Raw genomic sequence first — 24,138 nt, forward strand, 5'->3', positions numbered from 1 at the left:
TTAGTCGCTTTGGAAAAAAGCGTCTGCTAAATGCCGAAAATGTAAATGTACCTGAGCACAGTGAATGGCCGGCAGTTCTGGTTTACCAACACTCAATAGCAGACTGCTATGAAGGGTAATGGACAGGAGTGATGAAGTTTAGTGTCTCTCCGCTACTGTTATAACACACTGTACTATTATATTACATCAGAACATTATACACTTTATGTTTACCTACCTTGTATGTACATTCATTGGGCATTTTATCTACCCCTACTGTATTGATGCACTTTGTAGATATTCAATTACTCCCTGTAGATCATCTGCTTCTCTATATACTTTATAGGATCCCCACTTACCAGATATTATATTCAGCACTGCAATGACATTAACATTTTAACATTATATTGATATGGTATTGTGGCTGTTTGAATTAGCAGGATGCTGTGTTATGCTAATCATCTTTCCCTCCTGTATTGAAAACAAATTGTGAGGCTGAGCAGAAATTATGATGCATTTTGGAATCTGAAATCTGTGTATCTTTACACACACATACAAATATATATATATATATATATATATATATATATATATATAGTCTTTCTCCTCCTTTCAGTGCCATCACTTGCCAATTACACTACACTGGGCTCTTAGCACAAACACAGACTTTGCTCATGGGCTGAGGAATACCGCTCATTAATCAATTACAGACTAATGAAAAAAAATTAACCATCATGCTTTGCAATCTGAATATCATTAATTAGTCATTGGTAAAACATTTACAAAATCTAATGTGACATTTTTAAGTTAGAGCTTAATAAATGCATTCCATTAACTTTGATCAGTTGTTAAATTATGCTAATGTTCAATTATCTAGCTCAACCTCCAAGATGGCCATTCATCCTGCATAATGCAAGTCCCAGGAATGTTAAAAGCAATTTCTGCCATACTAGAATTCACTCACACACAAAGTTTTCCACGGGCAGGAGGAACATCCCCTAAGATTGTGTACTGACAGTCATGCACTGATCTCCATTACTACCTGTCTCTATGCACGTGGCAGCAAGGACGTACCTGCAGCAGTGATGTGGAATCCCATTGGCTTACCCACCCTCAGACATAGCCAATCAAGTCTGTGTGGCCGCCCAGCCTGTGTAGCCGATCTCAGCAGTGGTGGGCTAGCGTGTTTCACCACCTTATTGTATTTAAACACATTCTCCACAGGAAACCAACTTCTGTACATTCTACTGCATGATTTCTGTTTATGAATTTAACATATTTATAAAACATTAAACATACACCGGGCGCTTGGATGGCGTAATGGTAAATTACAATAGCCTATTAGCACTGGGATCCAGGGTTTGAACCCCAGCAGTGCTATCGGACAGTCAAGCATCAGCATACAGAAATGATTGGTTGTGTCCAATTGGGTGGAGTGACTGAGGCCATGCGATGGTATGGCATCCTGCCTGGGGTGTGCAACTACTTTGCACCCAGTGATTCAAGAAAAAACGGACCCATCCTGACCAGGATAAAGCAGTGGTAAAACATAAAAACAGAAGGAAACTAAATATGCACAAGCTTTATGGCACATTTAACAAATTGCACACAAAAATGAGCTAAACTAGCCAAATAATTTGTATCATGTTGGAGTATTCATCTGTTTTTACTTAGAATATCAACAAAACATGGAATTACTTAGGAGTCACTAACTGGGATGACGCGTCCTTGATTACCTTGCGATCACGGAAGCCTACTCTCTGTTTCTTCTTCTTGCTCTCTGAACCATCACCCTCCTCTGCTTCCTCATCACTGCTGTTGGACTCCACCACACTATCAGAATCCACATCTTTCAGAGTCTCCTCCTCACGCAGCTTTTCCTCCAGCTTGACAGATGAGCCCGCCTCTGCATAAGCCCTGCCAATCAGAAAAAACAGTGGACAGTCAGTCATACTGAACGTTCAACGTTTAAAAACAAAACCACCTACTGTAGGAACGTTATAGCTGATAGAAAAGAGATATGGAACATGTGCTTCTTGACACAGTCAAACAGGCACCTAAAATTCTAGATCATATTGTCGCTGCTGGTGCAAAGCAATAACATGGCTTTCCAAATGACCAAACTACAGACATGAGACAAAATAAATGAGATAAGATGTTTGGTACCACAAGCCATCAGAACTGCTTAATGCATCTCAGCATAGATTTCACATGTGGCTGGAACAGTTTGAGGCATTTTTAATCATCATTCCCTTTGTTAGTTTGTTCATGATGGTGGTGAAGAACACTGTCTATCATGTTGGTGCAAAACCAGCCACGTGGTTAACTGATACCCCTTTTCCACCAAAAAACCATGGTTCTTGAACCGGTTCTGTTCAGGTTTCTCTGAACCTTGGTGTTCTGTAGAGAACCGACGCATGTTTCCACCAGTTTTTAAGAACCAAGTCTGCGTCATCAACGGTAGGCGTTACTTAACGAAAGTTAAGAGCAGTAATATCATGGCGGAGCGTGTAGATTATGTGCGAGCATTTGTGCTGCTGTTACAGATGTTTGTTTTTATGTAAAAAGCATCGATCTAACAATCGGTGATAAAAAGACGTGACGTGTTTGTCGCAGTTGTTGTTTTCTTTAGTTCATTGATGTGAGAAGCGTTTTGCGCTTCGGTTTCACCGCGACTCTCGGCGCAAATAACCGATTTGCTCAGCGCTCAGCTTGAGTGGTGAAAGATCACTAAAGTTCCACAACACGAACAAACATCTGTGTGAAATAAACATCAAATGTACTCTAAAATACCACATGTATCTGTGTCTAACTGGATTTACTTCACGTGTGTTTATGCAGCTCGGGGAGTTGAAAAAGCTTCACGCTTTATTTTTCCCGTTACGCATTTTTCGTTCTGTCCGGGTCACTTTTATCACGTAATATCACACAGTTCACCTTTTTAAAGCCGCTTTGAAAATATCAGCGGCAAACTGGCTCAAAATTTAATCAGGAGAACTTTAAAAGATAAAAATGCAGCATTAAGCTCCATACGAGACACCAGCTGACGCCATTGTTGCTGTCACTATGCTGTACAACATGACACGCCCACAGGTTACGTCACGGTTCGGGCTGAAAAACCAAGTATTCTGTGGTGCCAGATTGGCCTGCTAGTTCGCTGTCTGGAACCTCTTTTTTTCAGTGGAAACAAGCGGGACCGGTTCAAAGTCAAGTTCGGGAACCAGAACGGGCTCCGTGCCGCGTCGGTGGAAAAGGGGTATCAGTAGCAATCTGGTCACAGCATGTAAATTGCCCCCTGTTCATGGGAGACTTGTCATGCTAAAAGACACACCTCCCTGACAGGATAGAAATGTTTCAAATGATTTTGCATGATTTTCAGGGAGCTCGGATGGCGCATCAGTAAAGCATGGTGGCTGGGCGCCTACACGGACAATGATTGGCTTGTCTCAAGAAGGGAGGGCTATAAGGAGACCTCATAACTGCTGCAATTACAACCTCTGCTGCCTTATCTGTGCACGATACAGAACCCCATATGAACCCGCCTCATGCCGGTGACAAAAAGTGGTCGGCTACAACACACGTCAAAGAAGGCGTGTATGAGACAAGGCCCTCCATGGTCAGGTGTGGAGTCTTCAGCAGTAGAGTTGGAAATACAAATCAGTTAATTGGATACAACTAGATTGGGAGAAAAATTAGGAAAATTAAAAATGATTTTGCATTCAGTTGCAGTGAACCTTTCCTTCAATGGGACATTGGGTTTCATTCTTCTTTCGGCTGCTTCAATCAGGGGTCACCACAGTGGATCATTTGTCTCCATCTTGCCCTGTCCTGAGCATCATCCTTTGTCATCCCAACCACCTGCCTGTCCTCCTTCACTGCATCCATAAACCTCCTCTTGCCCTTCCTCTCCTCCTCCTGCCTGGCAACACCACCTCAGCACCCATTTCCCAATAAAACTCTCATTCCTTATCTGCACATTCCCAAACCATCTTAATCTCTCCTCCCTAACTTTGTCACTAAAACATCCTATCTGCACTATCCCTCTAATAAACTAGTTCTTGATCTTGTTCATCCTCATCACTCCCAACTACAATCTCAACATCTTCCTCTCTGCTGGCTCCAGCTCCCTCTCCTGTATTTTTGCCCTTTCCTATAAGGCAGGGGTGGGCAATTAAATTTTCCAAGGGGCCACATAAGAAACTGGGACTGTTGTGGAGGGCCGGACCAATAAGGTGAACTTAATTCTGCTCAATATTAATTTTATTTCTTTATTTACATTTACATTACATTTTCAGCATTTAGCGTTGACGTCTTTATCCAAAGTGACTTACATTAGTTACACTATACAGTCTGAGCAATTGAGGGTTAAGGGCCTTGCTCAAGGGCCCAAAAGCAGTAACCTGGCAGTGGAGGGGCTTGAACCAGCGACCTTGTATTTACTAGTCCAGTACCTTCAGCACTAAGCTACAACTGCCCACTCTTTATGAGAAGCAGTAAATTGTACAGTTCTAATAAGCTGTTAATGTTTAGATGTTATAATCAGAAAATTAGAAGTAGGCAGAGAAAAACCTCAACATTATTTTACTTTTTAAACAAACAAATGCAAAAAAAAAAAAAAAAAAAAAAAAAAAAAAAAAAAAAAAAAATGTGAACAAATGTGCAGGTTTTTAAACTATTTTGTTTTTAGTCTAATTACCTCATTTGTTTTTCAGTCCTTTGTTATTGTTGGATATTCTTTTTAAAATCACAAAGCTGGAGCTGACTGCTTCAGTTCTGGATGTGTTAAACTTTATAAAAGTCCGTGTTGCTTATGCAGTTTAATTAGTGAAGCTTCAGGTGTGACGCTCTGCATCGTTCATGTTGTTGTGTTTCTCTGTTTAGTACAGCGATTTAAAGCCTAAATTGTGATCCTTAAACAGCTTTACACCTGACTTCAGTAAATAAATACTTCAAAAGTTCATGTCTTGTTAAAAACTCCACCATCAGTCACACTCAGTTCTGTTCGCATTACGGTGAAGCTGGATACACTCGCACACGCGTAAATCGAAACTTATGGAAATTTAAAGACACAGCGCTCCCGTCAAAAACAATCCTGTTGTATTACATGTTTGATGTACATTTATTTACATCTAATTTTTAATTGCCTCGAACCTCATGGGGGCTGGTTAGGGATGTCTCGCCACATCCGGCCCGCGGGCCGTACAATGCCCAGGTCTGCTATAAGGGGACATGTGAACTAAAAATGTCCCCACAGCATAGCTGAGCCAGCAGACTCCTTTATCCTAGAGGTCATGCATTTAGTTCTATACCGTTTTCTTGGTGTACACCACTAACGTAACAGTATGTTAATTAGTATTTATTGAATTCACTGTTTTAGTCGCAGTCTGTGATGAACAGCTGCAGGGCTATTCTTATTTATTTAGACTTTCTAGCACATTTTCATTAATTGTTGAAAAAGCAAAACTCTGATTTGGTCAGCAGAGCTCCCTAAAATGATTGAAAGAACAGTAAACATTAAGAATGACACTTCAAATATGAGCTAAATATTGTAAAAGCTTTGACTGGTTTTACATCCACATTGTGGTCTTTTTTTCACTTTTTTGACGCTGACTGCCCTAAAGAGCCCTGTGTCCTAAAGAAAGTGTTTCTGACGTGCACCTTCTAACCCACCCGAGGCAGAAGCCTGTAGGTTTGAATGCTGTTTCTGCTGGACTGCTGGGTGTGATGACAATCTTCAGTGATGGTGCTCACAATGTCCAGAAACTGAGCATTACACTTTCATCCTTTCATGATGCTTATGTTCAAATGAATTTTCTTTTTACCTATTTAGTGTCTGCTTACGTGATCTCATTTAAATTCAGACAAATATCCTCCAGGCTACCCAAGAAGGATGAAGGTCCCTGTTGGGACTGGTTCTTTTAAAGCGTTCCTCTTTATAATATTTGGACAATTGGTTATTGGTTGGTTGGAGTGGTTGGGGTGGCTCAACAACCTAGCCATTTTAAGGTGCACTTTCGAGTCCCGAGTCAAGACAAAACAAGTAGGGTAGCATAGGGTGTAAAACTGTGCTAAATCAGATATGCAGACCTGAATTATCTGTTGCAGCAACCCCTGATATGGGACCAGCCAAAAGGAAAATAAATTAATCAATGCATTATTTTTATTAAAAGTTCCTTTTTGGACAGGGTTGTCATAGCATAAACATGATATCACAACACCGTTGCTGGGTAGATCCCTTACCTTCCCCTACAAGACCCCTACATCGTTAAATCAAGTTTATCACACAAACACTCCTAACATGATTAAAAGTGCTGAAGGACAAAAAGAAGCAGCACTAGCAGCTGTTACTTATCGGATGGGTGCTCCCCTTCTGGAGTAGCACTCCTCATTAGAGTATTCGCCTCAACCCAAGTGTTTCTAAATAATGACAGCAAATTGATGACAATATGCTCCTTCTGCATCTGTCACAAACCAAAACCATGTATGCATATGCATCAGTTCTACGAAATGAAAAAAACAGAGCAGCAGTGAACTGGATACAAGCCTTTTTAATCTTAATCTTATGAAGCAAAGAAAAGTCTTATTTTGCTATGGATGATAACATAACTACCAACCACCTGCCAACCCCCTAGAGCCATCTTCTCTGATTAGTTATATAATACATGAAGCCCCTTTCCCTGACACTGCAACTGCTTTGCTCTTTATCAGACCATCTGAAATGTGGCACAGGAATTGATCCATGTGTGTGAAATTCTGAAGTGCCCCGTTACCTTGTCCAGAGCAGTCCTGTAGCGGCCGCCGTGCCCGTGACTCCTGCCAGAGCGGCCAGCAGCAGCCGACGTCGCTGAGGAAAGCGCACAGTGCTGCTGTGAACACGACGTGACCACTGCACCATCCCAATGGAGACTGCAGTCAATGCCCGCACGCGGTACATGCTGCGGAACAGAGAGAAACATGCTTGAATAAGTGAGATGGTATAGATAAAGAACAGATTTGAGGCATCATGGATTCTGCCTAGACTTTGTGTATTTAAGCAGGATGGAATTGAAATACATTATGCCAAATATTAGCTTTAGGATGCAGTTAAGATTCTTTATGAAACTGACTTATAGGGTGACGCTCAGCTATCCGTGATGCATCTAAATAATGCTTTTATGCATTCATTTATTCAGCTTTATTATGGTTGGGTCTGCAGTAAAGACAGAGCCTAGTGCAGAAACATTGCTGCAATACACCATGAAAAGGGAGCCAGTCCATCACAGGGCATCACACACCCACTCATTTTTCAAAAAAATCCCACACAGGTACAGTAAGAAAATGCCAAACTCCACATGAAGGTATCTGTACTGACTGGAGGTGTAATGATATGCTTCTTACAATATGAATTTGGTGTGCAATGTTTGATGTAAATCTAATTCAGCTGGCTGGCCCACTGATTTCCTCAAAAGGAAGAAAACAGATGGCACAGTGACACTGACTAATTTCACCTATGAATAAAATTACACTGTTTTAAAAGATTCAATATTTTCTTGGAATACATTCATTTGATTTGAGAGGGAGTGAATCTGGTCGCTGGAGCTCTGCAGCAACACCACCTAAACTTGTTTAGATGCCTGCAGTATTGTCCTGACGTATGTTCATACTAGACATGCATGAGTACCGATACTGGTATTGGGTATTTGCCCGATACCGCACTCATTAACTTGTACTCGTACTCGCAAACGAGGCTACGATACTAAACATCCGATACTGTGTGCCTAATGCACATTGCTGCGTTATGCCTAGTTCACACTACACGGTTTTTGCAAGATTTGCCGGCTCGGGAGCAACTCGGCGTTCGCTCGGCGATCAAAACTCGGCTCTCGATCGCTAAGTGTGAACTATCCAACAACTCGATCCGACCGGCTCACCGAGCGCTCGAGTTGTTTAGCACGTCAGATCAGAGCGGTAGAGAGAATCTACGGCTCTGCGTCAGATATCTGATCTGAGATGTGCGACTGGGAATGAGTGACATGTCGAACAGCCAATGAAAACGCAGGATACGGTGTGAGGGGAAACGCAGGAGAGGAGTGTAAACAGGTGGGACAGGGGGATAATATAGTTTATATCAGAATACACCCACACACACACGTTTCACAGTATTTCTGACCTGATCGTTCTCTACAAAACATAACAACAAAACACCAACATTGCAAAAATATTTATTAACCTCCAACTCACTACAGAACAATCCATGCTATTCGTGTTGCCAAATCCACTCAGATTCATTTATTTTTCCTCCTTGATTTCATCACGTCAGCGCACAAACACTTCTCGTCACTTCGTCACAACGTGTGTTTTTGTTTAAAAAAAAAACGGTATTCTAAATAGGTATTGGTATCGGTATCGGCAAGTACAAAAATACATGTACTTGTACTCGGTTGGGAAAAAATGGTATCGATGCATCCCTAGTTCATACTGCATATTGTTAGCTTGTTACTCATCTATTCCTTATTAGTCACGCTTAAAAAGCTAAAGCTAAAAAAAATATATAAAAATCACTTAATTCTTTACATCTACAGGCAATGCATACTAGCCAATCCACCTTCTGAATCTTGAGGAAAGAAAATGCAAAACCTCTTCATAGATAGTGACCAGGGGTGAGGATTAAACCCAGATCTTAATGTTTATGTTACTGTGCGGCACCCACGCTACGAGCCGCACTAAACCATTCTGAGTAACTGTACTGAAGCAAATGAAAATCCATTACTGAATGAAGATCAGTTCAGACTGCAGCACACAGAAATTTACTGTGACAGTGCTTCTTCATCCTTTCATGGCATTCACTTAAAGTAAAACCAGCCTGTATTTCCACATTCCCATACATCTGAGAGCTTGGAAAAGGTCACATGAAATAAAGCAATAAGCCACGAGAGACCGTGGGTTACTGCGATTTTATCACGGGGAAGGTTGTTTTCCCTAAACGTCTTTCCACGTGATAAAATCATAGCAGTAACGCACAGTCTCGAGTGGCTTATTGCTTTCATAAAACGGCGGTCAACATAAAATATAATAAAATACAACAATGTTCAATTTATAAATGTTTTTATTTACAAAAACATTTACAAAAAGCATTCTTCCGCGACCCCAGGTAGTTCGTTAACAGTGTTGCTAGGCAACATGAGGGCGAACATAACATTCACTTTTTCTTTTCAGTGGCGTATTAATATGGAATGATGTGAGGGTGATGTGAGCCATACTATACACTGTTTAGAAGCAAAAATGCATTACATTCTCAATAAATACAAACCCTATGTTCACAAAAGTTGGAACATTTTGTAAAATGCAATAAAAAGAAGAATCTATGATTTGTTATTCCTACGATTTGTTAAAGGTCTGGCACATGATAGCTCAGTGGTTAAGGTACTGCACTTGTAAGCAGAAGGTTGCCGGTTCAAACCCCGCCACCACCAAGTTGCCACGGTTGGGTCCCTAAGCAAGGCCCTTAACCCTCAAATGCTCATCGTGTTCAGCTCATTGTGTAAGTCGCTTTGGATAAAAGTGTCTGCTGAAAATGTAAATGTAAATGGCACATTAAACAGTGTTTTCCTCCCTGGCTCTACAGAAATCGAAGTGTCCTAAATCTTTTCGGGCGGCTAAGCGGGTAGCACTGTCGCCTCACAGCAATAAGGTCCTGGGTTCGATTCCCAGGTGGGGCGGTCCGGGTCCTTTCTGTGTGGAGTTTGCATGTTCTCCCCGTGTCCGCGTGGGTTTCCTCTGGGTGCTCCGGTTTCCTCTCAGTCCAAAGACATGCAAGTGAGGTGAATTGGAGACACTAAATTGTCCATTTCTGTGTTTGATATTAAACTTGTGAACTGATGAATCTTGTGTAATGAGTGACTACCGTTCCTGTCATGAATGTAACTAAATCTTTTCACAATATTATGTACAGTAGATGGCGAATGACCTAAATTATTTGCAATCCTGTGTTATAAAATTAAGCAATAAGCCACGAGAGACCGTGCGTTACTGCGATTTTATCACGGGGAAGGTTGTTTTGGCATGACGCGAAGCGGAGTGCCTAAAACGTCTTTTCACGTGATCAAATTATAGCAGTAACGCACGGTCTCAAGTGGCTTATTGCTTTTATAAAACGGCGGTCAACATAAAATATAATAAAATACAACAATGTTCAATTTATAAATTTTTTTACAAAAACACTTACAAAAAGCGCGACCCCAGGTAGTTCGTTAACATAACATTCACTTTTTCTTTTCAGTGGCGTATTAATATGGAATGATGTGAGGTGTTCATAGGTGTGCGTATATCGGGGATTTTACAACGGCTTCGAACATGGCTCAGCCAATCAGATTTTAGGACCGGAACTATCCGTTTTATAATTTTCCTTTTGAAATGACTGACAATTCTTTCATAAAGTTTGGCATAAAGTGGTGAACCACACCCATTATTGCTTGTACCTACTGAGCCTTTGGTGACACCTTTTATACCAAATCATGATTCCCTCATGTTACCAATTCACTGCTTGGATAAATGTTTCAAAACCCTGTAACTTCAATATTCTATAATGTTTTCACTCTTATTTTGCTTATTTTCGTTTTTGGGTGTGCTGCAGACATTCAATTTAAAATGTGTTTATACTTACAAATTACAATGAAGTTGATCAGTAAAAAAGTCAAATAAAATAATAATATAAAGTATAAAAAATAAACATTCAAGAAAATTAATTCTTCTCTAAAAATTGGGTTTGTACAAGCATTTTTTATAGCCATTAAATGCTCAGTCCTACTTTAATATAATGATCTAATCTCTAAATTTCATTTGCAAATCACTGAAGTCAGCAGTGTGTCAGGGGATGTGGAACAGTAATTACAGGAGGGGGCTGCAACAGCCACCTGCCAATACTTCATTACTGATCACCTAGTTCCAATCCAAGTCACTGATTCAGCAGAAGGGAAGGGGCACAATGCTAATTGGAGTGAGCTATGGTGCATAACTATGAAGGATGATAGAGGAAATCTCTGGAGAAGATTTTGGCAGGCATTTATTTCTCTTGAAGACTCTACACTCCTGCATGTCCACGAGTGGTCAGAAGCTTGTCTGATTGCTACCATTAAAGTGTAAGTAGGCAGGGAAATGCCTTGATAATATTTATGTGAGGTTAAAGATTTATGTTTCACATTAAAGCATAATTATGATAGTGAAATGAAGGAACACAAAATGTCAAAACTATTGTAGCAAAAGGCTTTATAATTTAGCGCAACACTAATTCAGAGGTAACAGCATTTTTAAAAGTCACAGGTTCATTTTCCAGTACTCTAATGTCTGACATAAAACATCCCATACACTACATAGCAATAATGTAAAGGTCTCTTGATTGTGCTGGAGGACAGAGAATGATGGATGTATGATTTATGAATTCCTTATACTGACTTCATCACTTAGAGATGGAATGGTCACTAGTTTCAGCAGATGTTTTTTTTCCTGCATCTGAATGATTGGAACATACTTTGTCCATTTAAAATGTTAATTTTTTCCATTCTTTTTTTGTGTGTGTGTGTTTTTTTTTTTCCAGAAAATGTGCTAAGTCTAACAATCTGTTTTAATAATGCTGGTAAACAGACAGGCGGTTTGGAAGTAATCAACAAAATAAAGGACACCTGTTGGTATTGTTTGCATCTACTTTCAAAGTTTCATTTACTTCCACTGCTGCAGAGCAGCTGTGAGTTGATAAGTGTTTGCAAATTTTTGTTATAATTCTAAACTTAGTGAGCTTGTGTGGCTGTGTGTAAGACTGTAAGAGGTTTTAAATCCACGGCTGGGCTTGCAATAACAGAAGGCTCATGGCGGTACATGAAGCAGGAAGGGCATAAGTCGTAAAAATTTGTGGTTGAAAGATCTACTGTGATGACTTCTAACAGGAGCAGCTGAAATGAATAATTCACTGTTATAATTCTGAAACTGACACTTTTTCCTACACTGTTTTAAACCTCTGGCAGTTTAACACACACCAGACTTATTCACCAGCAGCATAATATCATACAATGTACTACTTAGAGCTGGGCAGTATGACAGTACAATCGATATACCGGCTTTAATTCCTTGTACTGTATGGATTTTTCATATACAGCCATACCATAGCATAGTTAATACAACAGGTATAGGCTTCAATAGGATGCAAATCATATAATATTGTTCGCCGCTAAAAGCGCTATGGAGTGCGGTGCAGATTTCAGCTCACTAGTAAGCCAGGTAGCGTTAGCATAACAGTGTTAACTGATTCCATCATATATTGTGTCACTTTGTGGGGCCAAAGCAAACCTTATAGTACTCAAAACCTTCCTTATATACATGGTGAAATGAAAATGCTATATATTCTATGTATGTATGACAGTAGAATCAGCCACAGACATATAAAAAGTCCCAGTCATACAAAAAATAAAACATACCGTGATATACCGTGAAACCGTCAGAATCTTAAAAAATACTGATACAAATCTTTGGTCATACCACCCAGCCCTAGTACTACTGTATACACTATATGGCCAGAAGTATGTGCACATGGGTACCAGTGTTGAGGTGTTTTAGTCACACTCATTGCTAACAGATGTATAGTTAATTACATTATATCAATTATACTGTATAATTCCAACTTGGTGGCAACAGTTTGGGGATGGTTTTGTCCTGACCTTTCCCAACATGACTGCCCTGTGTAGTAAGTCAGGTCCATAAAGACATGAGTTGATCAGTTTGGTGTGGAACCCATTTAACTAGAGATGGAAGGATCGAGCGGCTATGTATCAGTATCGGCCAATTTTTTATCAAAATATGCAATCGGCCGATATTTCTCAAATTTAGCCGATCCCGAGAGCCGATCGCGAGCGGCTAAAGCAGACCTGGGCATCGTACGTCATGTACATCATACATGCCATAATAACAGGATTGTTTTTGACGGGACCGCTATGTCTTTAAATTTCCGCAAGTTTCAATTTACGTGTGTGTGAGTGTATCAGGCTTCACCGTAATGTGGCGGGGAACAGAACAGAACTGAGTGTGATTGACGGTCGAGTTTTTAACAAGACATGAATTTCTGAAGTATTTGTTTACTGAAGTCAGACGTAAAGCTGTTTAAGGATCACAATTTAGGCTTTAAATCGCTGTTACGGTACTAAACGGAGAAATACAAGAACATGAACGATGCGGAGTGTCACACCTGAAGCTTCACTAACTAAACTGCAAAAGCAGCACAGACTTTTTATAAAGTTTAACACATCCAGAACTGAAGCAGTCAGTCTGGCAGTTGTTTACCGTATATAACACAGACTCATCCAGGGCTGCTGTTATATTTAATCTATAATTCATTCAAGACCTCTGACAACTGCGCGATTTCAGTGACGCTATGCAGACAACATTTGTTTCATTTGCTGTTTTTCGTTTAGAAATAATTCATCATCTACATTTAATTGTTGCAGTTTTTCGTTTTAAAATAACCCAGGGTCCGAGTTTAATGACTGCAATTTTGATAGCATTTATGTAATATATGGTTTTTTCGTGTTAAAATAATTAATGGTTTAAATTTAATTATTGCAGTATTTTCACTGTATTTGTTTAATTCACTGTTTTTCCGTTGAAAACATTAAGGGCCATGTTTCATTATTGCAGTATTGACTAGGGCTGGGTATCGCCACCAATTTCCTGGATCGATTCGATTCCGATTCACCAGGTCCCGATTCGATTCGATCTTCGATTTTCGATTTTCGATTCGATTTTCGATCCAATTTCGATTCAACACATTTAGGCATATTTGAGTTACATTAACAGGTTTTGTTTACAGATGTTCAGAGAACGAATGTGATAATTGTACAAAGAACACTCATTATTAAAAATATTTGTGTATTTTGTTTACATAAATAATTAATCCAAAACAGAAAACAGTAACATTCAACAGCCAGGTGTATGTTTACATTACATTTACAATGTTGTAGCATGTCAGACAAATGAAATAATAATAAAAAATGAATGTTACTGTTTTCTTCCATTTGTCTGACATTGTAAATGTAATGTAAACATACACCTGGCTGTTGTACAGCTTATGCCAAGTTTACACTACACGACACTCTGATTAACACGTGGTCACTGTAATGTTCACACTACACAACTGATGGGCGATGGGGAGTTTTACACTACACCATCCATCACCAGGGGGAATCACAGGCGAGCTTCTCTGGTCTCCAAAACTACATTTTGTCACGAAAACAAGAGAAGTGATGAAAGGTTTAATGATACCACGTCCAAACATGCACATCAACAAGTAGCGAGCAATCAAAGTTTGTGCGCTGATGAAATAAATGAATCTGAGTGGATTTGGCAACATGAGCAGCATGGATCGTTCTGTAGTGAGTTGGAGGTTAATAAATATTTTGTTTTGTAGAGAACGATCTCGCGTGTGCTGATGTATTCTGATAGAAACTATATTGCGCTCCACCACCTGTTTCCAACCTCTCCCCTGTGTTTCCCCTCGCTGTTTCTCACATTGATTGAGAGCCGAGTTTTGATCGCAGAGCGAACACCGAGTTCCTCCCGAATCCAGAGCCGAGCGAAAATCAGTGCAAAAAGTTGTGTAGTGGTCATAACTTGAGCTTCTGCCATGCTAAACTGATGTGCAGGTCAGATCTCGTTGCATGAAAAAACAGTGGCTGGTCACGCGAAATTAAAGGGGGTAACAATAGTAATAGATTTCCGTGTGCACCGTAAAAAGGGGCGTATTTAAAAAATCGATCTCGCATTTATATGAATCGATATCGGATCGTTCAAATAAAGATCGATTAAAATAGAAAAATCGATTTTATAAACCCACCCCTAGTATTGACTGTTTAATTTACAGTTTTTCCGTGTTAAAATAATTAATGGTCTAAATGTAATGATTGCAGTATTTTAACTGTATTTGTTTGATTTACTGGGTTGTTGTTTTTTTTCGTTTTAATTAAGGGCTACGTTTAATTATTGCAGTATTGACTGTTTAATTTACTGTTTAAAAACAGTTGAATGGTTGCAGTTTAAAATAACCCCGAGTCTGCGTTTAATGACTGCAGTTTTGACTGCATTTATTTAATATACTTTTTTTCATTTTAAATTATTGTTCTAAATATAATCATTGCAGTATTGGCTGTATTTGTTTGATTTACTTTGTTTATTTACTGCTAATTTTGTTAAAGATATTATGCTGTTTCACATGAGTTCGTTAAAAATAGTAATAAACCAGTTAGGCCTCCGGAATCGGCCTCAAAAACGCTGATCGGTCCATCTCTACATTTAACACTTTAAGGATGATTTAAAACTGGCTTTTTCCTTAACTGTTGCTTCACTTCACATTATATTATTTGAAAATGGGCAAAATTTGTATCATCATAAACAAGAATTAATCATTAGAACCTTCATTGTTTTTTGGCATTTGCTCAGCGAGAGTGACTATTATGAGAATGTAAAACTGTTACTACACATGATTTCACATCATTAAACAAAATGTAATATTACACAAAGGAAACAAGTGATTAACATAAAAAAACAAGCATTTTTACAAGGATCAAATAAATATATTGAAAGAATAGTTTGTTCAATTTAATAACAGGTTACATCACCTTAAGCAACAATAACTAAATGCTTTCTGTAATTTGATATTATTATTATTTTAAGGATTTAGAAGTGCATCATTTACCTGTGGAAAATATGGCAGGACCAGAATGCAATGTTAGGCAAGTCAGAGCTGTTTGACTGCATATTAAGTGGTCATAATGTTTTGGCTGATCAGTGTATGTAAACCTTTGACTTCCGCTGTAGCAGACACTATAGCAAAAGTCTGGGACTCATTATCATTAGCATAAACAGAACGCCAACATTTTGGCTAATATCTGTACTTTTCATAGTAGGGCTGCAGAGCTGTTCAGAGAAACCACAACTGTCCACAAATTGCCCTATTTAAAAGTCCACATTTTCTGCAATTAAATACCAAAGGCTTAATTAATGCACCAATGGCACTATCCTATCTGCAAAACTGAATACATTTGGATGTATTCATGAAGCAAGTGGTCAATTACCTCCATTTATATTTCAATTGTGTGCTGTGACTACGCTGAGATGTCTCAGATGAGCCTGCTTAATGAACAATATTCAAGCAGAGTGCAGCGTGAGTAAAATGATTATCTACAGCAACCTCATCAGTACAACATACACAATAATGATACAATACACAAATAAGCCTAAACATTATGACCACCCGCCTTATATGCTGTTGAAACGACTCAGACCCGCCAGGCATGGACGTTACCAGCAACTCTTTTAAAGTGGAACTAATTAGACCATGTAACATTTTACCACTGCTGTAATGTAAAGTTCTGATGCCGGTGTGCACAATGTGTAAACTATCAACTATGATTTGAATTTAGCATAGGCACTTTGATTAGCCTGTGACTACATAGCCCCGTACACAGCAGGGTTTGAGGCACTGTGTGCTGTAACACGTTCAAGCAACAGAGGTTCTACTACACGGCCCATTGGAAATGACTAGGCTAAATGAATAAATGATCCCACTTCTTATTTTTATCTTCTCATGTCTTTTAAACTAAAATACATTCAATACAAAACTGCAAGTGAATAAACGGTCAGTAAGTCAGTCAATTTTGTTCATTGTTTTCAAGCTTGGTGCTCAGTGGGACATCCTGCAAAAAGCAGTTTTGCAATACACGTAAGGGCAATTTAGAATACTCAGCCTATTTAGTGGCATGTTTTTGGGAGGTGCGAGGATACCACAGTACCTGCTGGAAAACCACATGAATAAAGTAATCAGAGGTGCCACAAACCATGCAAATTACAAGACAGAACCTACAGTCTAGAAGCAACAGTAACATTACACTTTAAACCCATTCAGCACATTTATACAACAATCAGTAGCGAGAATAAAGTTGTAATACTTCATGAACACAGTCTTGCAAAGCTCTTTTAGCGTTCTTATTCTAACAAACTTGTACTGATGTGTCAGGAAATTGAGGATTTGTAAAACCGATATAAAGGTATAACTTTATCCACAACGTCCTTCATTCAACACTAGGAGGGAGATTGCTATCTTACTGTTGCACACCCTTCGGCCATAATAATTCCACTTCATTCGAAGTCAAATATAAAAAAATTAACAGTGGCCCTAAAACACAGTGAGAGTTATCACCTAAATAAAAGTAAACTCACTCACTCACTGAGTGTCTTAACCGCTTATCCAATTAGGGTCACGGGGTGCTGGAGCCTATCCCAGCTTTTCAATGGGCGCAAGGCACACAGTAACACCCTGGACGGGGCGCCAGTCCATCGCAGGGCACACACACACACACACACCCCCATTCACCTATAGGGCAATTCAGTGTCTCCAATTAGCCTGACTGCATGTTTTTAGACTGTGGGAGGAAACCAGAGCTCCTGGAGGAAACCCACGCAGACACCAGGAGAACATGCAAACTCCACACAGGAAGGACCCGGACCGCCCCGCCTGGGGATTGAACCCAGGACCTTCTTGATGTGAGGCGACAGTGCTACCCCACTGAACCATCGTGCCGTAAAAGTAAAATCTTTTTTTTAGATATTCACTTTATCACACAAGCTTCATGTATAGTACACTGCGCCCGTTGTTCCATACTGTTCTACTATAATCTAATATCAACAAAACGAACAGTTAAAGCTTATCTAATATGTCTTTGCCTACCTTATATTTATTCACTGAATATAATGAGAATGACTTCACTACACTTAAACTTGTGTTACACTTAAACAGGTCCGTAAAGAACCATTGCTGTTAACAACTAACTATATATATGTTACACTTATTATCCCACAGTAAGCAATAACAAAGCCCACCCATTTAGAGGTAAGATGTGATTGGTCAGTTTTACTGTCATTTGAAATTGGTCTCTCATTAAATTACTATTACTTGGCCCACTGAGAATTTATAGGTGGACAGACGTTCTTTCAAGTGGGAGAAAGAGACTTGATTTAATTAATTAAGATTTAATTCAACCCTTCACATTCCAACACAGAGGGCCCTACATGGCCCTGACAGATCCCCTCTGACAACTATACATATCAACTTAAATGTACCTGTCTTTGTGTTAAAGCTTCTTTATTTATTGTGTATTCTGATTCTCTTTGATAAGCTTTTTTTAAAGTGATTGTGTTATTAACTGGATACATGGCTTAATACCTGCTGAATTTCCATTGGACTCGTATTCCAAAAGAAAAGCTATTGACTGCTTTAGGGCAAAATCAGCAAAAATTTTTATGCTATCCTTAATCTAAAGCTCTCAAACATAAAAATCTGCATCTTCATGATTCTGTGCTAAATTTCCAACACACTGTGATAGACTGGAAGCCTGTCCGAGGTGTATTACTTTTTTTAAACCCAGTGTTTTTAAGGAAACCTGACCCACCGCAACCCTGACCAGGATAAAGCAGTGGTAAAAAGGAAATAAAAGTTCTCCTTACACATTGGACTTATCAATGCTGATAAAAACATAATGGATCCTTTCACAGCAGGTTGTGTTTTCAAAAAGTACCCATAGCATCGTAAGACACTACAAAGGAGTCTGTCAAACTTTCATTTGTGAGCATCGTTATAAAGTAAAGGGTTTAAGGCATGCCAACAACCTGACTAGCAGTTGGAATATAAACCAAACAGTATATCAAGATTTGCTTTAATCAAATTGGCAACAATTCTGCTATATGATGTTCTTCAAATAGTGGAAAAAAAGGACACTGGAAAACAAAAAGTTTCTCTACTTTTATGTATGTGTTTAAGTAAAATTATCATTTTTTTGTTTAGTTTTATACTATAAACTACTGAGATTTTGCCCAAACTCCAAATAAAAGGTTTTCATTTAGAGCATTTATTAGCAGAAACTGGCACTTGGTCAAAATGGTGCAGTGTTTTCATCTTTTCATATTTATTTTAAAAGAACATAATAATAATGCTTTAATTTAGTAAGAGTTCAAAATAACCCAATTTTCAATCACAGCTTTCATGCATCTTGGCATGCTTTTCACCTGTCTTTCACATGAGTTACTTCAGGCTAATGTATAACACAAGGATCCAAGCAGCTCTACTTTGTTTGACAGTTTGTGGCAATCCACGTTCCTCTGGATTACATTCCAGAGGTTTCCAGTGAAGTTCAGGTCTGGAGACTTGGCTGGCCAAGACAGAGTCTTGAACTGGTGGTCTTCCATCCACACCTTGATTGATCTGACTGTGAGGCATTGAGCATTGTCCTGCTTGAATCCAGTCAGAGGAGAAGGAAGCAACTTTTTCCAATGATACCTTGTACCTGACATGATTTGTGCATCCTTAACAAGGACAAACCTGTTACAGTCCACACCTTCAGGTCTTATCCAAACCTCAGCTTGTCTCTTCTTTGCTTTTCATTGATTAATTTCTTTTTTCTAGCTTTGCACATCCTCGGGTCTTCCCAAGCATACCATCCACTTTACCCCAGCTGCCATTTTGCTATTCTTTTTGTAGGTCACTTGATGTCATCGTACAGTTGTTGAGTGACATTCAGATAAGCTGACAGTCATCTCAATCAGTAAAGAGTCGTTTTTACCTTTGGCCGGTCTGTTGTCCCCAGTGTCAACTGCTTGACCTTGTTCTTATGGTCATCTTTGAAATTTTAAGGATGAAAGCAACCCGACGCTCACTGTATTCCTCTACTCTTCTTTTCCACTCAAGTGACTCTCAGGTTGAGGAAGAACTGGCACTATTGAGGCACCAGTCAATACTAACTTTTGAGGAACAACTACCATTTGACACCCAACACCCTAATTGCAATAGTGATGCAAACAAACTCATGATTAAAATGCAAAGTGGCTGTGATGGAATGAGAAGGATGCCATAGAGATGTTAATTTAATATGCTCTTGATTTTTATCAAAGCTGATTATGTTGTTCAGTGCACATTTAAGCAATGTCTGGCATCTGTGTAGTATAAACGTGTATGTGTATTATACATACAGCACCAGTCGTCTGAGCTAGCCATCTCATCATGTGTTGATAGCTAGCTTTACTGGTTCCAGCATATCGTACTACCTTACGTTAACAGCTAACTTCCTCAGGCTGCCAAGAGAACATGCTTATTTTTTAATACTAATAATAATACAGTTCAGCTACTCACATGACCATGCAAATGCTAACACGTACAACTCCCAAACACAATATATGTTAAAGAAAGTCGCTAGCTTGCTAGTTAGCTTGGCTAACTCTGTGACACTCGGCACTGTTTACTCACTTTGTACGCTGCGAAGAGTCGCCAAAAGCAGCTCTCAGGAAACAGAAATACTTCGTGTAAGAAGAAATTTGACCTGGTTTGCAAAATTCCTTTAGTGTTAATCCGTTTTACTGCCTCCGTCAGGATGAAATGAAGTTTAGCGTCCGTACAGCTGCGTTAAACAAACGTCCAGAGAGGGATAGATCCTCCTTCCGAATCAGCCTGCTCGCTCCAACCCTCATACTACGCAACTACTTAGTATGCACCGCCCTTGAATGGCGTACTATTTTAACATACTAGTTAGTACGGTAGAATGTGGCGTCAGACCTAGCAGGAGAGAATTAAAAGAACGTCATAATAATTCCCACTATTAAACACAAAGTCAGTTTAATACGACGGTGTATTAGTAAGTGAGTAAGTAATGAAGTAAAATTTATTTATATAGCACTTTTCACAGATAAGAATCACAAAGTGCTTTACAAAAACATTGCATGACAAAATATACACACTCATCTACATAATAAAACACAACATAAAATAAATTAAACAATAATAATAATAATAAATAAAAACAAATAAAAAAATAAATAAATAAATAAAAATAAATAATTCATTCAACATTATACAAATGCCTGCTTGAAAAGAAAAGTCTTTAGTTGTTTTTTTTTTTTAACTACAGAATCTGCAGATCTTAAAAAGCTGTGTAGTGCATTCCATAATTTTGGAGATATTAGGGCCACTTTAAAAGAAATATATGTTTCGATTTTGAGAATTTTTCTTTTCCTTGGCCTTTATCCCGTTCTGTTGCGGGGTCGGCTCTTCGGCGGATCATGATCCGCGCATCGATTTGGCACAATTTTTACGCCGGATGCCCTTCCTGACACAACCCTCCCTATTTTATTTGGGCTTGGGACCGGCACTACAGTGCACTGGTTTGTGCATCTAGCGGCTAGGTATCTATAGGACAATTTAGTGTTTCCAATTAGCCTGGTGGCATGTTTTTGGACTGTGGGAGGAAACCGGAGTACCCAGAGGAAACCCACGCGGGCACGGGGAGAACATGCAAACTCCGCACAGAAAGGACCCGGACCGCCCCACGTGGGGATCGAACCCAGGACCTGTTTCGATTTTGAGAATAATAGTAATAATTACGAAAATAAAGTTGTATGAATTTCGAAATCGAGATTAAAGTCGAAATACACTGCCTGGCCAAAAAAAAAAAAAGGTCACGCACTCTAATATTTGGTTGGACCGCCTTTAGCTTTGATTACGGCACGCTTTCGCTGTGGCATCGTTTCCACAAGCTTCTGCAATGTCACAACATTTATTTCTGTCCAGAGTTGCATTAATTTTTCCCCAAGATCTTGTAATGATGATGGGAGATTTGGACCACTGCGCAAAGTCTTCTCCAGCACATTCCAAAGATTCTCAATGGGGTTCAGGTCTGGACTCTGTGGTGTCCAATCCACATGTGAAAATGATGTCTCATGCTCCCTGAACCACTCTTTCACAATTTGAGCCCGATGAATCCTGGCATTGTCATCTTGGAATATGCCCGTGCCATCAGGGAAGAAAAAATCCATTGATGGAATAACCTGGTCATTCAGTATATTCAGGTAGTCAGCTGACCTCATTCTTTGGACACATAACGTTGCTGAACCTAGACCTGACCAACTGCAGCAACCCCAGATCATAGCACTGCCCCCACAGGCTTGTACGTTAGGCACTAGGCCTGATGGGTGCATCACTTCAGCCGCCTCTCTTCTTACCCTGATGTACTCATCACTCTGGAACAGGGTAAATCTGGACTCATCAGACCACATGACCTTCTTCTATTGCTCCAGCGTCCAATCTTTATGCTCCCTAGCAAATTGAAGCAATTTTTGCCGGTTAGCCTCACTGACAAGAGGTTTTCTTAAGGCTACACAGCTGTTTAGTCCCAATCCCTTGAGTTCCCTTCACATTGTGCGTGTGGAAATGCTCTTACTTTCACCATTAAACATAACATTAAACATTCAAGATTTTTTTCCGACCACATTCTTTCCTCAAAGATGATGTTTCCCCACTGTCCTTCCACTTTTTAATGATGCGTTGGACAGTTCTAAACTACAATTTTAGTAGTTTCAGCAATCTCCTTAGATGTTTTCTCTGCTTGATGCATGCCAATAATTTGACCCTTCTGAAACAGATTAACATCTTTTCCACGACCACAGGATGTGTCTTTCGACATGGTTGTTTAACAAATGAGAAGCTACTCACTGCATCAGTTAGGAATAAATAACTTGTTGCCAGCTGAAACATAATCACCCATGCAGTAATTATCCAATGGGAGGCTCTTACCTATTTGCTTAGTTAAATCCAGGTGGTGACCTTTTTTTTTGGCAAGCCGGGGTACATTTATATTGATTTCACAAATAAAGTAATCCCCAATCTCCTGTAACATCAGCACCAGTTTGTTATTAGTATAAGGACAATAAAACAGCTTTGTAATAAACTGTGTTTATTTAGAAGAACGTGCGCCACTAGTGCGCTCGGCGTCTGTGTTTGTCAGCAGTACTTCAGCCGAGCAGCTTTGCTATAAATGGTTGCATTAAAGTCATGTGGATGGAAATGTACAATACAAACAACCACCCAAAAATAATGGCGGGTAATTGGATAACCACAATAACACTCATTATAAGCGGCCCTTGGCGCTTGCGTGCCGATCCAGGTACTGAGACCCGTGCTTCTCTGAACTGACAAGCCTGCGATGGCCGCACACTCTTTGGCCATAATATTTCGACTTTATTCTCATAATCATTTTGACTTCAATCTCGAAATAATTTCGACTTTATTCTCAAAATATTTTGTCTTTAATCTCAAAATTTAAACGTATGCGACTTTATTCTCGAAATCAAAATGTAAAAATATTTTTTACAGTGGCCCTAATATGCCGTCGCAGTTTAATACACTTAAATACCTCTTAAACTGGAACAGGCACGCTGTGCAAAAAGGCTGTGCAATGGAAAACTAATTTTTTTTCTAAAAGTATGCACAAAAACAAACAAACCCTCAAAAACTGGATCAACAACATTAACGCCATTTATTGCAGAATGATGTGTGTTATTCCTGGGTTTAATCCTCACTTTTTCTCACTCTCCTCATACCCATATGGATTTCCTCCAGGTACTCCAGTTTTCTATTCCAGCTCGAGAAAAACAGGCAAGCATGAGTGAATATGTGAATGACTTTTGTCCTTCGATTTATTGATGCCCTGTTCAGGGTGTATTTTGTTTCCATGTGCTGTCAGATGCTGCCCTTGATTAAACTCAAGACATTTGTAAATACATCTACCTTAGTTTTGGTCCTGTGTTCGATCCCCAGGTGGGGCGGTCCGGGTCCTTTCTGTGTGGAGTTTGCATGTTCTCCCCGTGTCCGTGTGGGTTTCCTCTGGGTGCTCCGGTTTCCTCCCAAAGTCCAAAGACATGCAAGAGAGGTGAATTGGAGATACAAAATTGTCCATGACTGTGTTCAATATAATCTTGTGAACTGATGAATTTTGTGTAATGAGTAACTACTGTTCCAGTCATGAGTGTAACCAAAGTGTAAAACATGACATTAAAATCCTAATAAACAAACAAACAAACAAACTTTAGTTTTGAGAGGTGGCAGGAAACAAATGGTAGAAATTTGCCAAATTAATCATAGACAGGGATGGAAGGTAAGGTTCTACTATGGATCCAAAATTAAATCAAGAATTATTGTAGCACAATGTTTGTTTTATGTCTGTAAGGTAAACCGATACTTTTATGGGACAGTTATCACATATCCTATAGCTATTTTACAGTTTAATAGCACTAATCAAAGTTTTCACAAGTTGTAGTTGCCAA

At 39.3% G+C, this 24,138-nt stretch overlaps 1 protein-coding gene across 1 annotated transcript in view; it reads right to left on the reverse strand.

Moving 5' to 3' along the window:
• The window catches only part of micu1 (mitochondrial calcium uptake 1), a 109,897-nt gene extending 89,432 nt beyond the window's left edge, over positions 1-20,465 (reverse strand). The window contains exons 1-3 of the mRNA XM_062995030.1: positions 20,291-20,465; positions 6,750-6,914; positions 1,716-1,896 (exon numbers count right to left, since the gene is read on the reverse strand). Of these exons, the coding sequence (XP_062851100.1) occupies positions 1,716-1,896; positions 6,750-6,913 (345 nt within the window). The 5' untranslated portion in view covers position 6,914; positions 20,291-20,465. The remainder of the gene's footprint in view (positions 1-1,715; positions 1,897-6,749; positions 6,915-20,290) is intronic.
• Between the last annotated feature and the right edge of the window lie 3,673 nt (positions 20,466-24,138).

The sequence above is a fragment of the Trichomycterus rosablanca genome, chromosome 5 (assembly GCF_030014385.1).
Source record: "Trichomycterus rosablanca isolate fTriRos1 chromosome 5, fTriRos1.hap1, whole genome shotgun sequence".
NCBI lineage: Eukaryota > Metazoa > Chordata > Actinopteri > Siluriformes > Trichomycteridae > Trichomycterus > Trichomycterus rosablanca.